The 15,770-nt window shown below is 41.6% G+C and overlaps 1 protein-coding gene across 4 annotated transcripts in view; it reads right to left on the bottom strand.

The window, feature by feature from the left end:
- Positions 1-15,770, bottom strand: part of map3k22 (mitogen-activated protein kinase kinase kinase 22) — a 169,278-nt gene that overhangs the window by 77,267 nt on the left and 76,241 nt on the right. For all 4 annotated transcript variants that reach the window (XM_041189496.1, XM_041189494.1, XM_041189497.1 and 1 more), the window contains 3 exons: positions 15,016-15,129; positions 12,528-12,639; positions 5,121-5,254 (listed from right to left, as the gene is read on the bottom strand). In XM_041189496.1, the coding sequence (XP_041045430.1) occupies positions 5,121-5,254; positions 12,528-12,639; positions 15,016-15,129 (360 nt within the window). The remainder of the gene's footprint in view (positions 1-5,120; positions 5,255-12,527; positions 12,640-15,015; positions 15,130-15,770) is intronic.

Here is a 15,770-nt window from a genome sequence, read left to right as displayed (position 1 = left end):
TAGAAGAATAAGGGGAGATATGATAGGAGTTTACAAAATTATGAGGGGTATAGACAGAGTAAATGCGAGTAGGCTCTTTCCACTTAGATTAGGAGAAATAAACACGAGAGGACATTGCTTTAGGGTGAAAGGGGAAAGGTTTAGGGGGAACTTCTTCACTCAGAGTGGTGAGACTGTGGAACGAGCTACCATGTGACATGGTAAATGCAGGCTCACTCTTAAGTTTTAAGAATAAATTAGATAGATACATGGATGGGAGAGGTCCAGAGGGTTATGGACTAGGTGCAGGTCAATGGGACTAGTGGAATAATATTTTGGCACACAATAGAAGGGCCGAATGGCTGTGCTGTAGTGTAGTGTTCTATTGAGAGATGGAGCCTCCTTTGACACTGCACCTCAGAAATATTGAGGTAGCTGCTTTGCTGCCTGTATACCCTGCCAGCAGGATAGTGGCGTCTTCTGCGGCCCCTTCCACCTTGGTCTACCTCTTGGCCCTGCACCCCTTGTGCCTGCGCCTGTCCTCCCCCAAAGGTGGCTCCCATGGAGGCTGAATGTGCACTCCTGGTCTCCTCCCCCTTCTAGCCCTCCCTTCCTCCTCAGAGGAGGTGCCTCCAGTGGAGAGCTCAGCTCCCATTCCCAGGCAATGGGAAGGCTTCCAGAAACCTGCAGCCCAAAAGAGATTCCTCACTGCAGAGAACTGACCTGAGGGTTAAGAGTCCAGACAAAGCAGCTGATATGCGTTTCAAAGTATTGTAGATCAATTCAGCAAGTTTCAAAATCTTTAAAAAATCAATACTTGAGAGAGCACACTCATGACCATACTGAGCCCTCTTATCCCGCATGCCAATGGGAAAATTCTGCCCATAGAATCCACTCGTAGAATTAGGGTCTTTGATTAAGACAAATCAATAAGTGTCACAGTTCCAACATTAAGTGGAATTGGTAATCAAGGTCAAATTTCAGGTTTGACATAGTCAGAGTCAAGCTAATGGAAATGGAAGGAGATACCCACACAGAAAAAGAAAGAAGCCAGATAGATTAATTGAAAAAAGTTATTTTCATTATTTCTTGTCAAATGATATTTTTGTTAAATATATACTGGTGTTAAGGATAAACAAATTTTACACATAAATTACTCTAGAAATATTGGCCAAATAATTTTAGCTGTGATTATAGTAGCAAATGCACAGGTGCAACCTAACCTGTTAAATTTTCAAGTGCAGTTTGTACTGGTTTAATCATACTGTATTCTGGAAAGTTTTGTCCATGTGCCATTTTACACCTTGATGAATGGATTATTTTTGCTAGTGGGGAGGGAGTATAGTGTCAAGCCTTCTCTGCTGCCCCCTCATTTGGGGAGGTGTAAAGTTGTTCAATAATGGCTGCCTACAGTTGAGCATGTGTTAGTCTTACTCAGTGCAATGCACAACAATGGTGAACCCAACACTGTGGATGATTCGTGGGATAAAATGCACACAAGCTGTTCATTCTCTTTCAATCAGTTGTGTTTACTTTGGGATATTTGCACTGCCTATATATCGCAACTACCTCATTCTTTGGTATGGACGTAATCATGCGTCACATATTTGGGTGGAACTTAATGCCCTCCCCCATGGCAAGTTTGCTGGTGAGGGACATTTAATCAGGTGGGAGGGTAGTAGGTAGGCACCCCAGCGCCTTCCCACTCCTAGCCCTATTAAATCTGTGGCGGGAAGGCCCATGCACTTTTAAATGCCCACTTAAGAGCCTCATCCCACCACTGGGGGTATTAATCCAGCAGGGGAATCATCATGTTGGTAACACAACAAGCAAATCTATGCAGGGTTGCTTTCAGGCTCCCAAGGCGGGGGTGGCGGGGGTGAGTCTCTTGTTCAAAGGCACTCAATGCCTGATCAAGGGACCCAGCACCAGGGAGGGGGGGAGCCCGCTGAGACACCCCCGCCACCTCCATTAAATTCAACCCCTGGAGTGAATTCAATAGTCATCAACCGCTGCACTGTTACAAATATTAGGAATATATTAGCATTGCATTCAATAATGAGGGAGGAAAGTGTAGCAAGCCAGTACATTTTGTCATTTAAATATTCATAGTTTTGAAGTCATTTAGGAGTCTGCCATTTTTCAGTGGGAGCATTCTCATCTCTTGGTTAGAAGGCTGTGGGTTCAAGTCCTGCTTTAGAGACAAATCTAGGCTGATACCCCAGTGCAGTACTGAGGGAGTGCTACACTGCTGGTGATGTCCTCTTTCAGCTGAGACGTTGGCTGGGATTTTCCAGCCCTGACGCGAGCGGGCATTGCCGAGGGTGGAACGGGAAAATTTAGAGAGCCCTTGACTTTAACAGCTCTCCAAATTTTCCCATCCTGCCCGTGACTATGCCCATTGGTATCGGGGCTGGAAAATCCCACCCATTAAATCAAGACTCTGTCTGCCCTCTCAGATGAACATACAAGATCCCAGTTAATACTATGAATAAAAACAGGAGAGTTCTCTCTGGTTTACTGGTCAATATTTAGCCCTTAACATCACTAATGGGGATTATCTGGTCATTATCTCACTGTTATTTCTGGGGTCTTGCAATGCACAAACTGGCTGCCACTTTTCTCTACATTAAAACAGTGACAACACTTTAAAAGTGCTTAACTATTTCTAAAGTGCTTTGAAATGTTTTGAGGTCATGAAAGGTACTATTAAAAATGTGATATAGTCAAATCAGTCATTACAAAGAACCTTCAAACATGTCCCCCAGTAAGACATTATCCTGTTAGATAAAGTGGTAGCAGAACATACAGAACCTGTTCTGAATGGAAACAAAAAACAAAGTGTAAGTTTCTTTCTCTTTAATGCAAATGCAGGAGGGAAGAGTCGCTCTGGTCACTTTTGTACTATGAATCCATCCAAAAACTAAATCCTTTAGCCAATATTTTCAGCAAGCTCTTACATAGGTTCAAGTTTTCATTAGAAATAAGGGGCAGAGGAAATCGACATGACGTATTTCAATAAATAACCAAGGGGAATTTTCATCCTCCTGCTTATAGTTGCTACTGATATGTTTATAAACTGCCATCAAGTGTGGTGATTTCAGTTGACTCTAGATCACAATTTCAGCTTTGCTCAGTTGATAACAATTTTGCTTCTGATTCAGAGAATTGTGGCTATAAACCCCAGAACTTGAGCTCACAATATAGGTTCACATTTTAGTGCAGTACTGAGGGGTTGCTATATTGTCAGAGGTGCTGTCTTTCAGATGGCATTTGTCTGTTCAACTAGCTCAGGTAGATAGTAAAGATTCCAATCCGCTATTCAAAAAGTGGGAAGTTCGCCTGCTGTTTCAGCAACAGACCTGCAATTATGATAAACAGATCAACAGCTCCTCCAAGTTATTTGGTTTGTAATATTTATAAATTGTTTGCTATACTTGCCTATGTAACAGTTGCTACATTATTTCCCAATCTGAGTAGTTGCCTTTAACTTCTACTTCCTGTTTTCCATATTGCAACCAGCTTGCATATTGCTGCTTTTCCCTTGACTCTATATCTTCTACACTCCCTGAATCATGAATCTACCAAAGACATTGTGGAAATCTAAGTATATTACAGCCAGAATTTTCCCTCGTCGGGCGGACCCTGCGATCGGCTCTGCACTGCGATTTCACGCGGGCGGGACAATTAAGGAGCGCGAAGGGCAGGGCTCAATGCTACCTGTGCAGGCGGGGGGGAGGAGGGAGAGCGAGCCTGGCACGCAACTCGCGCATGCGCGCAAAAGAGAGCTTCAATCTCCCTGAGGCATGGAGTTGCCTCAGGGAGATTGAAGCACTTTTTTAAAAAAACTATTAAAGATTTCAGTTAATGTTTATTTGCTTTAGGAAACCTCATCTCTCCAATCATGACAGCTGACCCCCTCTTCCCATTCCTATATTACAACAGTGACTACATTTCAAAAATACTTCATAGGCTACAAAGCACTTTGAGACATCCCTTGGTCATGAAAAACTATCAAGTCTTCCTTTCTTCCTTTTCCCTACCAGACCCTCAGGGGCTGTTTTTACAGTCACTACGTTCCTGCCCTTCCAAAGCACCATTTAGCATCTCCCACTCTGTTTTTCTTCTCTTTGACCGTGCTTGCTTCCTCCTAAATTCTCCCAATCTCTTTGCTCTTTCTCACCCCCTTGCTTGGTATCTGTTTTTGTCCTCTGTGCTATAAAGTGTCACAGTGACTTCCCATACCTGAGAAATAGAAGCTGCAATTTGATCACAGGTCTGTTTGGCAGCAAAAAAAAAATGGAAATAGCTAAGCAGAACCTCATCAAATTTGAGGAAGTCAATTTTATGAAATTGTGCATCTAATGGGGAGTGCATCTCTGGACACACTCGTCATTAGTTTCCATGCATTTCATTTAATGAAAGGAAGCAATGGGGAAGCCTAAATTTCCAGTACCCAAAGCTCTCTTGGAAATGCAATTTCATAAAATTGCACAGCATTGTTAGGTAACAACTATAAGAAAAGGTGTACTCAAATTAAATCAGAAATAATCTTGATAAACTGCTCACATTTCAGTCATGTGATCACCTCATTTTTTTTTCACATAATGTATTGCAGACTACATGTCACCTCACATTTTAAAAGCTGAATATTAACATTAAGCACAAATCCTTCCAAGCCTGCAAGTCAAGGGTCTGCTGGAAGTAACACTGAAGCACCACATCAGAACTCCAGACTGTGTTTGAGGCTATAATTAAAACAGGCAATATTGGATAAGCAAATCATTATTCACTTCTTTCTGATTGAGGTAAATGGAAATTAATATCAGGAAATATGTATTAAAATCATAGAACAGTTAAAATTGGGTTAAAGCACTATCGCCCAAAGTTGAAATTTCTCAATGTTGTTTTCTTCAAAATCCCTTCCTCGGAGTCTCATCCAAAATATTAATTTGTGTTTTTCTTGAAAATGCTGGCTGATCTACTGTGTACTTTCAGCATTTACTGCTTTAAGCCAAGAGTATGTAGGACATTCAGCAGTTCTTCTATTGCATCAAGAAATATACTTTCACTAGATATAAACATGTGTCTCCAGCATCTTGTGTAGTGCAGAGTGATCTGGGAAGTGGAATGGCCCTTACATTTTGTTCCAAAGTCTCTGGGATGAATTCTCCCTCACTATGGATGCTGGCATAAGATCCTTGACGTGCAAACTGCTGCTGCCCATCAGGAACACTCCCAGGTGGAGGCGAGCTACGACCAGTATGCAAGGAACCTGTAGCAGGTAGAATAAATGAAAAAGTAAACAAGCATACTTGCTTTGACAACAAACAAACAAAAGAAAAATGGTTCACTTTAAGATTTCCTCAGGGACACACATGCTCCTTACCCGGCTTACATTGCAGGTCTTAATCTGGTTTGATGTGCAGCGCACATTCACCAGGATGATAACTGGGGTTAAATTACGAGGAAAGGCTGCATAAACCTAGCTTATAGCCCATTGAGTATAAAAGATTTAGGGGCAGCCTAATTGAGGTGTTTAAGCTGATAGAAGGATTCAATGGGGTTGATAAGAAAATCTATTTTCTCTAGTAAAGAAAACTGGAACAAGGTTGCATAATCTTAAAATCTGGGGCAAACCATTCAGGAGCTATATCAGGGGGCACTTCCTCAAACAACGGTTACTGGAAATTTGACACACGCTTCCTCAAAACACTTTGGATGCTGGGGCAAATAAAGCTTTCAAACAGATTTTTGTTAGGTAAGGGTATAAAGGGATTGGAACACAGATGGATGAATGGCATTGAGGTACAGATGAAGCTTTATCTAAATAAATGGAAGAACGGGCCCAGAGCGGTGGGGGGAGCAGAAAGGCCTATTTTTGTTCTCATGGACTGAAGTGCACTTGGCTTCTCTGTGTGAGGGGCTCAGGCTGAAGTTAAGCCCACTGATGCCACCTATACTAATTAAAATAGTGCATGAAGCGGCCACTAGAACCAACTAGAAACACCGAGATAGCTTCCACCAGACTTTTTGCTGAACTACAACCAGGACCACAGACAGACATCCTTTCTATTCACAGGTAAACAACCAACCTTGTGGAAGCTAATGGTAAAATCGCATCAATTGCCCTAATGAAAATGTAACTAGTTATTGTGTGCATGTGCTTGTTCATCCATCACTTTCTGGTGCTATACAGTCAGGCCTATGACATAAAACAGGTTTGCATTATAATGGGTAAAATTAGGATAGATAATAAAAATAACTTTCATTTATATAGCAACTTCAATATAGGAAAACATTTCCAAGGCACTTCATTTAGTCAGAAGGAAAACAGGATCCTGAAAAAAAGGAGGGCAAGTTAGAAGGGTGACCAACAACTTAGTCAAAGATGTGGGCTTTAATATGGGTCTTAACAAAGGAGGGGGACATGAAGCAGTTAAGGGATTTTAGGACAGAATTCCAGAGAATGAGATCTAACTAGCTCAAGATACATCTGCTCATGGTAGGTAAAAAGGAGGTAGGATGCCCAAGAGTTCAAAGAGGTGTGTGGGGAGAGAGAGTAAGGACACAGAGGGAATTAAAGACAAGGTCAACATTTTTATTTAATTTAAGACATTGGAGGACCTGGAGTCAATGCTGTTCAGTGAGAACTGGAGCAATGGCTAACAAGAGTTAATGTGGGTTAAGGTATGAGCAAGAGTGTTTTGGACAAGTTGATGTTCACCATGAAGTAATTCTTGACACAGGAAGTTGAGCTACTGCTTCAGGCTGACACTAGAATCATTTAAAAAGCCACAAAACTGTAATAGGCAAAGATAAGATTTTCCTACACTCAATTTATTAATTCATTTATTTCAAGGTGAGAACATTGCTGGCAGTGGTAGTATTTATTGCCCATCTCTAGTTGCCCTTGCTCTCCTCCTTTAAGCCTTTTCCAAAAACACACAATAAACCCACCCTCTCTATATTTTCTTCTTTTCACTGGACATGCGCAGCAAATGTTCAATATTACTTTTCTATGTGCTATAACGCCCAGAATTAAGCAGTAATTTTAATGGACTTTTATTTTAAATAAAAATTTTAAAGAAAATAATCCACAGACAGAAACATTTATTCCCTTCCTGTGAGTAGATGTGCCATTTTCTGATATGAAATGTTGATAGGAAAATGCTGTTGAAAGTCTTGGGAATCAGAAGAATCAATGTTAGCTTATCAGTAACAAGCTTTCCTGCTAGACTCTAGCCTGATTGCTAAACCACTAAGAGAAATCTAGGAGCATATCACTTACTTCCAGTCCTCCCCACCCATGGTAACTGGGAAGTCCAGTGAGGTGGTACTGCACTATTGGAGGTTCCGGTCTACTGAAGAGACAATAAACAGAAGTGACATTTGCCTTATCAGGTGCAAGTAAAAGGTCCTATGGCTCTACTTCGAAGAAGGGCAAAGGAGTTCTCCCCAATGTCCTGGCTAACATTTATCACTCAATAAACACCTTAAAAACAGAATTTATCCCATTGCTGTTTTTGGAACTTTGCTGCGTGCAAATTTCCTACACTACAACAGTGACTTCGCTTCAAAAGCATTTTGAGGTTTTAAGATATCCTGAGATTGTGAAAAGGGCTATATAAATGTAAGGTTTTTTTTGCTTTTCTTTCAAAAAGGAAGCAGGCCATTCTACTACTGAAATAGAGCAGATAATATTCAGAAAGGTTCGTTTTAAGTGAATTGCTTTCCTGCTCAAAAATAGAATTAATGAAGTGATATTTTGTTAAGAGTTAAACTGTGCACTCTGTGCACTCTGTACTCAAAGCCCAGTGGCATTTCCATGTCAAGACTGCTATCAGACCAACTGATGTGCACAAATCTTTGTGGGAACCAGAAAAGGAAGTCAGACTAAGCTGCCAATGATGCAGGAAGCACATGATTAACGAAAACGAACTGGAGTCAGTCTTCTGATAACACAAATGAGTCCTTGGCTGCAGTTTCAAATATAAATCTTTGAGGCTAAATCTGTTAATTTAAAATCTACTCTAGCACAAGATAAGCTCCAAACAAAATAATAAATTTCACAGCTCCACCAATGACTTCCGCAGTAAATAGACTAGCCCCAAAATGTATTTGTGCTGGAAGGTTCCAAAATGGGGTTGCCAACCCTCCAGGATAGGCCTGGTATCTCCAGGAATTGAAGATCAATCTGCAGGACACTGTTGTGTGCAACTCTGGAGAAAAATCTCCCGACATTAAAAAGGATTTTTTTTTTGTCATTTTTTTTTTGTAAAATTTCCCTTCACCAGATATAAAAATATTGAAAATGGGGGAAAAAAGGCTATTCAGCTGACAGTCAAACATCATCGAATTGGGTAATGAATCTTATTTGTTTTCCCACTGGTAGGAAGGCAGGGTGTCACAAGGATGGATGTGTTGGTCGACTAATGGCTGGAGTGGGGCAGGGGGGCCGCAAGTCATGTGATGAAACTTCCAGGAATACATTAAGTCACAGTTGGTAACCCTATGCCAGAGGAACCACCTGAAACTTTGCCTCTACCCAGGTAAATCGGGTCCAGGCCTACACAAAGTTTTCAGTAGTCTTGTTTAGTGCTTCTGACCCCCTCCCTACACAAGGCCACTGCTGTAAAAAGTATAGAGCCAAGGCTGAAGACCTGTCACACTGCGAGTTCCTGCTTCCTCAGCCTTATTGGGTTTCAGCATTATGTTTCGAGGGCAAGTGAGATGAGATGTACCAGCTTCCAGAAAAGTGCAAGTGGGCCCCAACAAATGAGAAAGGTGGAGGGTCATGCGGGAGTGGATTTGGGCCCCCAGAGTTAGATGAGTGCTTTCTCAAATTATGTTCCCATCTCCCCACCCACAGGACTTCCAAATGATGACAAGGTTTCTGCAGCTTTTGCCAGGTGGGGAGCTGTGGGCGTTGAGGGGGTGGGGGGGTTGGTTTTCGCGCACCCACACGTTGCCAAAGGCCCACTCCTACAGGTTGTCCATTATGAACTCCTACAAACTTCAATAGGGTCAATGCTGGAGTTCTGCAGTTAATAAAATTCTGTCCCTAGAAATTTTCAGGGCCACTGTAAATTATGGAAATGAGCAATCTAGGCAGAAGGCCTCGGATTCAAAGCTTTCACAATGCTAGTTTAGCTGATCTCAGTGTCTCTCTGGGCCACTAGGAGAAAATAAAAACATAAAAAGCCATTTTTCTTGTTCTTGGTTTCCATCAAGTGACTCTTGCTAGACAATATGGATGTATGCACAATTAGTTGGGCATAGGAGTGAACTCCAGTGTAATGCCTTCCCTAGCCAAACAGCCTACCAACACTCACTCTATGGACTCAGCCAAGTGTTTGTTCTTCAAGTCTAAGATACTAGAGTTGCGTCCTAGGAAGCAAATTTCAGGGATCTTCAACAATTGCAACAACTGTAACAATCTGCATTCATCTAGTCCCTTTAATGTCGCAAATGCACAAAAGCACTTTACAAATAAGGGGTGGAAATAAATAGGTACATGGTCAGAGACGTCACAGAAACCGTAGAGGTTTATTTTGGGCAGATTTTTGAAAGTGGTGAGAAGTACGATGAGGAAGTGAGTTCCGCAGTGCAGAAACTGAGATGATTGTTGGCAGAGGGACATTGAGGTGCACAAAAGGTAAAAGTACAGGTTATGAGTTCGACAAAGCTACAGAAATAGTGTATGGCAAGGCCATGAAACTGTTTTTTTATCCTTTCATGGCAGGTGGGCATCACTGGCAAGACCAGCATTTGTTGCCCATCCCAAATTACCCTTGATGTTGGTGAGTTGCCTTATTAAACCACTGTAGTCCACCTGGTGCGGGAACTCCCACAGTGCTGTTAGGAAGTGAGTTCCAGGATTTTGATCCAGCGGCAGTGAAGGAATGGTGATATAGTTACAAGTCAGGATAGTTTAATAGCTTGTTGCTGGTGATAGTATTCCTATACATCTGCTGCCCTTGTCCTTTTAAGTGGTAGAGATCACAGGTTTGGAAGGTGCTGTCATGGAAGCCTTGGTGTTTGACTACAGTGCATCTTGTATATAGTTCACACTGCTGGCACTGGGCGTGAGGGTTGGAAGGAATTAAATTTTAAGTAGGTGAATGGGGTGCCAAGCAGTGCTTTATCCTGTATGGTGTCAAGCTTCTCGAGTGTTGTCAAAGCCAAACTCAAAAACAATGATATTCAGGGTCAAAGAACTGGATTTTCATGGAGTCAGGAGACAGTTCCTGTTTCTGGAATTCCCAACCCCATTCCTGGTGTTTATAATTTTCAGTAGAGCCTTCTAAGAGTACGGGCTGCTGCAGGTTATGAGCCAACACCCTGCACTCCCAATCTGGCTGGCTCCTCAGAAGTACCATGAATCATAGTCTACATGAGGGAACATTTGAATGCCTCCTCACGCTACCCATGCCAAGGTATGCCCCCCCCCCTCCCCATGGCCCCTCATTCCCTCAGGCCCAGCTACGTCTCTTCATCCACTATACACTATGTAGAACCAGTGAACACTGTAGTGACAACAGGATAAGTAACAAAAATCTTTAAAAAGCCATTCACTGATAACTTTCTACTTGCTTTAAAAAAAATTCCTTTTTACTACGACCAATAAAGTGTCAATCATCTAGATCCATTAAAGTATCAACAGCAGAAACTGCAAGCACTCAAACCCCTTTATCTTGTGTAAACAAACATTGTACAATTGTCAGAAGAGAGCAGAAAGCCGGAGCTGTCAATCAAGCAATGTTTTCCCTGGGGCACAGATGCTCAGTACTCTGACTGATTTCTGGGCTCTCAGCCAATAATGCATTATGATGCTTGGCTGAGATCCCAGAAATCCATGAGACTGTTAAAACAACTGACCCTCAGGGAGATCATTGCCATATGGGCCTAGTGCTGGAAAATGGGATTAGAATAGTTAGGTACTTGTTTGACCGGCGGAGACTCGATGGGCCAAAGGGCCTTTTTCTGTGCTGTAGACCTCTATGACTCTGTAACATAGCTTGATTGACAACTCTGGCTTTCTGATCTCTTCTGTCAATTGCACAATGTTAATTTCTACAAGATAAAGAGGTTTCAAGTGCTTGCAGTTTCTGTAATGGATATTTTAAAGGGTCTGGATTATTGACACTTGTATTTCCCTGTCGCAAAAAGGACTTTTTAAGAAAATGGAAGTTTTCAACGAATGACTGTTTTTTTACATATCCTATTGTCACTATTGGGTTCATTAGTTCTATACCATGCATAGTGAGTGAATGGGTATGTAAATGCCATAGCTTGGCATGGGGGAATAAGGGGCCACAGGAGATGGATTGGAGTCATACTTTGGCATGGGGCGCATGAGGGGTTGGGTGGAGCATATCTTGGCATGGGGTCATGGAAGCCACAGAGATGGGTGGGGACATGAGGTGACATGGATGGGGCATGTTGAATCTGTGGGTTTGAGAGGGTGTGAGGGGTAAGGGCTAGAAGGCCTTACTTTTCTCATTATAACTGGGATGAAGTCCCACAGCAACAAGGCGAGCCTTTTAAACAGTCCGTCTCTGCACCCGGAAGCACCTGTGGCCACCTCCAAAACTTTCCCCAGGTTGGCTAGCCCCACTTTAGCCCACGCTCAACCCCCCACCTTGAAATGAAAATCCCGTCTTTCCTGGCATTTTCTCCTGAGGTGGGCAGGCCGAGCTGGGAATTTTCCTAATAACTGCTACCTGCCTCAAGGATGAAAATCTAGCCCTAGGTATCAGCGAGGATTGACAAGGTCAGGATTGCTGGGTACATGGAAAATAGTGCTATCTATGGACTGGGCAACAGAATTCTGAAAAATATAATAACGTTCATGAAAAAGGGACTGAAAACAGTAGTGTTGCCCAACCCTGTACAGGCTGCTATGCAACAGTGAAGATGGGTTTGATTTCCTTTCTGCTAATTCTCTGATCACTGACATTCAACTGGGGTAAGGAAAGAGAGGAAAAACCATGACTGAGAAATCATTAGTCTTCCCTACAACAACAATAATTTACATTTATATAACACTTTTGTTCAAAGACGCTTACTCATTTACACCAGATTGGATTATGCAAATAGGCTAGGGGTACGTTGACTACCTGCACACGAATTCAAGGGAATAATTGGACAAAGGCAGGGATGTGGGGGTCAAGCCCTTGAAAATATTGATTCCTTGCTGGAGTAAAGTTTCAAGGAGGCTGAACACATTCCTCTAAGTGGCCATTATTCATGTGGAAGTAGGCCATTCCACCACTAGGTAGCTTATCACAATCCTGTTCAGGAACACAAGCTTCCAATCGAGAACTTCATTTGATTTTCTACTCACTAACCAAAGGGTACTAAGACCATTGGTATCTGCCACTGTCTCTCTGACCGAGATCTCTAGAACATACTTAGAACTACCCTTATGTCCTTCAGTACAGCTCAGCAATTCACTGGATAATCCCAGAGGGCTACATGGTAACCTAACAATGTTATACTTTCGCTGGGCATTATACACAACAGTGTTGTACCAACTGTCTCACCTGTTGACAGTTTCCGATGCCGCTCATTCCCCTTATACAACGACCCCAACAAGTCTCCCATAGATTTCGCCATTCTAATTTCAGGCAGCTTCTCTGTGGTTTTACAGTTCACCTGTCAGAATCACATCGAGATCAAATAAATAATATATTGTTTAAGCAGAAGAAATGGTAAACTAAAAACAAAGTGCCAGTGCTGAAAATCAGAGTAGACTGAAAATGCCGAGTAAGCCTATCAGCATCTGAGAGACAAAGTTAGGTTAACATTTTGGGTGAAGACTCAAGTTCTGATGAAGGATTTTCTTCTGATCTACCTTTTCTTTCAGATGCTGTCTAGACTTTCTGTTTCCATTTGTAACTGAAGTGTGTAAAATTGCTGCTATTGTACATTGCTGTCACATAATTCTATGTTTGCAGATTTCAGGAGCAACACACAGTTGTCTATTTATGTTCAGAAGCACAGGATTTACTGCACCATTTATTTTCACTAACTTGTTTACAAAACAATTCATTTAGACACTGGAGTTTCAATTTCCTTTTATCGGTGTTTATTTTGAATATTTGTTTAAACCATTGTTGCTTATTGTATAATGAATGGCAACTGAACGAAATTGCTAAAACTGACGGTGTGAGGAAGCTGGATTAACAACAGGAGAGATACAGTCAGTAACAATAACTGAGAGGAAATAATGTGCCTGACAGTGTGATGCAGCTAGATTAATAAGAGGAATACATCAGTTCCTGGGTGCTGACTGAGAAGAATCACTAATTCTGGCTATATGAGGTAACTGTATTATCAAGTCAGCTCCAGTCAATAACAGGGCACTGAAGGAACCCTGTAAGGAATAGTATCAGTTGAACTGCTGTAGAATCATTAATGCAGAGTGCTGGTTAACAATAGTTACTGAACATAATAGTGCAAGAGACTGGAATCATCATCTGTATATATTATACAGTATTAATGTAGGTTGCCGATTGTGAGGAATTCCTGAGTTGGGCAGTGCCAGAAAGCAAGATTATCAACTGAAACAGGAAGATTGGTGGGTCTAGTAAATATTTAATTTTAAGATTTTTGAAGTTACAAAATTATGCATCGGGGGTTTTTGAGGAAGTAACAAGCAATGGGGAACCTGTGGTGTGAGGTATTTGGATTTCCAAAAGGCATTTGATGAGCTGCCACATCAAAGGTAACTGCACAAGATAAGAGCACATGGTGTAGGGGGTAATATATTAGCACGGATAAAGAATTGCTTAGCTAACAGGAAACAGCGAGGAGCGATAAATGGGCCTTTTTCAGTTTGACAAGCTGTAACTAGTGGAGTGCTTGGGGCCTCAACTATTTACAACCTATATCAGTGACAGATGTACAAACCAAATGGATGGTAGCTAAATACAATATTATGAGGGGCATAGATAGGGTGGATAGGAGGAAACTTTTCCCTTTAGCAGAGGTGTCAATACCAGAGACCATAGATTTAAGATAAGGGGCAGAAGGTTTAAAGGGGATTTGAGGAAAAAAATTTCACCCAGAAGGTGGTTGGAATCTTGAACACACTTCCTGAGGGGGTGGTAGAGGCAGGAACCCTCACAACATTTAAGAAGTATTTAGATGAGCACTTAAAACACCATAGCATACAGGGTTCTGGGCCAAATGCTGGAAAATGGGATTAGAATAGATAGGTGCTTCATGGCCGGTACGGACACGATGGGCCAAAGGGCCTGTTTTTGTGCTGTATAACTGTATGACTCTAATACTAAATTTTCTGATGACACCAAGATAAGCAGGAAAGTAAGTTGTCAAGAGGAAGTAGAAAGTTGCAAAGAGATATATTTATATTTATACCAAAGTGAGTGCGAAAAGACTTTGCAGATGCAGCATAATGTGGGAAAATCTGAACTTGTCCACTTTTGTAGCAAGAATAGAAAAGCAGTAAACTATTTAAATAGTGGGAGATTGCAGAGCTGAGGAACAGAGGAATCTGGGTGTCCTGGTACACGAATCACAAAAAGTTAGTGTATAGGTACGACAGGTGATTAGGAAAGCAAATGAAATATTGGTGTTTATTGCAAGGAGAATCGAATATAAAAGTAATTTTACTGGAGCTGTACAGGGCCTTGGTGAGACCACATCTGGAGTACTGTGTACAGTTTTGGTCTCCTTATTTGAAAAAAGATATAATTGCATTAGAAGCTGTTCAGAGAAGGTTCACTCAAGTCATTTCTGGGTGAAGAAAGGTTGAACAGATTGGGCCTATACCCAATGGAGTTTGAAGATTTAAGAGGTGATCTCATTGAAATATACAAGATGCTGAGGATACTTGAAAGGGTAGATACTGGTAGGATGTTACTAATTTTCATACTAATCCAATGCTTCCATTTCCACCTGCTTTTCTCACATGAAGCGTGTTAGATTTTATCAACCAAAACCTATCCAATATCTTCTACTCAAAAAAAATACAAGTAGAAGTATTCATTAGGCAAGATAACTCACATGGCTGTTCTTTCGAGGTATAACCAAAATCCTCAGGCTTTTCATGCTAGAATTGAGGTCCAAGTGCTCAACTGCTTTGTCCAATTCATTCTGACATTGTAGTGGAGTGCGAAGCTGTATGATTAATTATGAACACACAAAAAGAGAATGTGGAGATTAGCACAGAACTAGAAATTATCCAGGTTTAACTTCCCCAGCACTGTCCCCACTGAGTTTCATCTTACACATACCTGAATTCAACGAGAATTTCCTATTGTACACAAAGTCCCATTCATTTGTCACCTCCCACTCTGTCCCCCAGTGCACAGATTTCATACGAATATATGAATTAGGAGTAGGTCATTCAGCCTCTTGAGATTGCTCCACCATTCAATAAGTTTATGGCTGATCTGATTGTGGCCTCAACTCCATATTCTACTAGCCCCCGATAACCTTTGACTCCCCTCAGAGAAAAGGCTTCTTCTCACCTCCTTCTTAAATGGGAGACCCCTTGTTTTTAAACTGTGTCCCCTAGTTCTAGTCTCTGCCATAAGGGGAAATATCCTTTCAGCATCCACCCGGTCAAGCCCCTTCAGGATCTTATATGTTTCAACAAGATCACCTCTCAATCTTCTAAACTCCAAAGGATACAGACCCAGCCTGTCCAACCTTTCCTCATAAGATAACCACTGCATCCCAGGTATCAGTCGAATGAATCTTCTCTGAACTGCTTCTAACACATTTATATTAATATAAATGAGAACAAAATTCTACAC

This window comes from Carcharodon carcharias, chromosome 6 (assembly GCF_017639515.1).
Source record: "Carcharodon carcharias isolate sCarCar2 chromosome 6, sCarCar2.pri, whole genome shotgun sequence".
In the NCBI taxonomy this organism is placed as follows: Eukaryota; Metazoa; Chordata; class Chondrichthyes; order Lamniformes; family Lamnidae; genus Carcharodon; species Carcharodon carcharias.
This window is presented reverse-complemented; position numbering and strand designations above follow the sequence as displayed.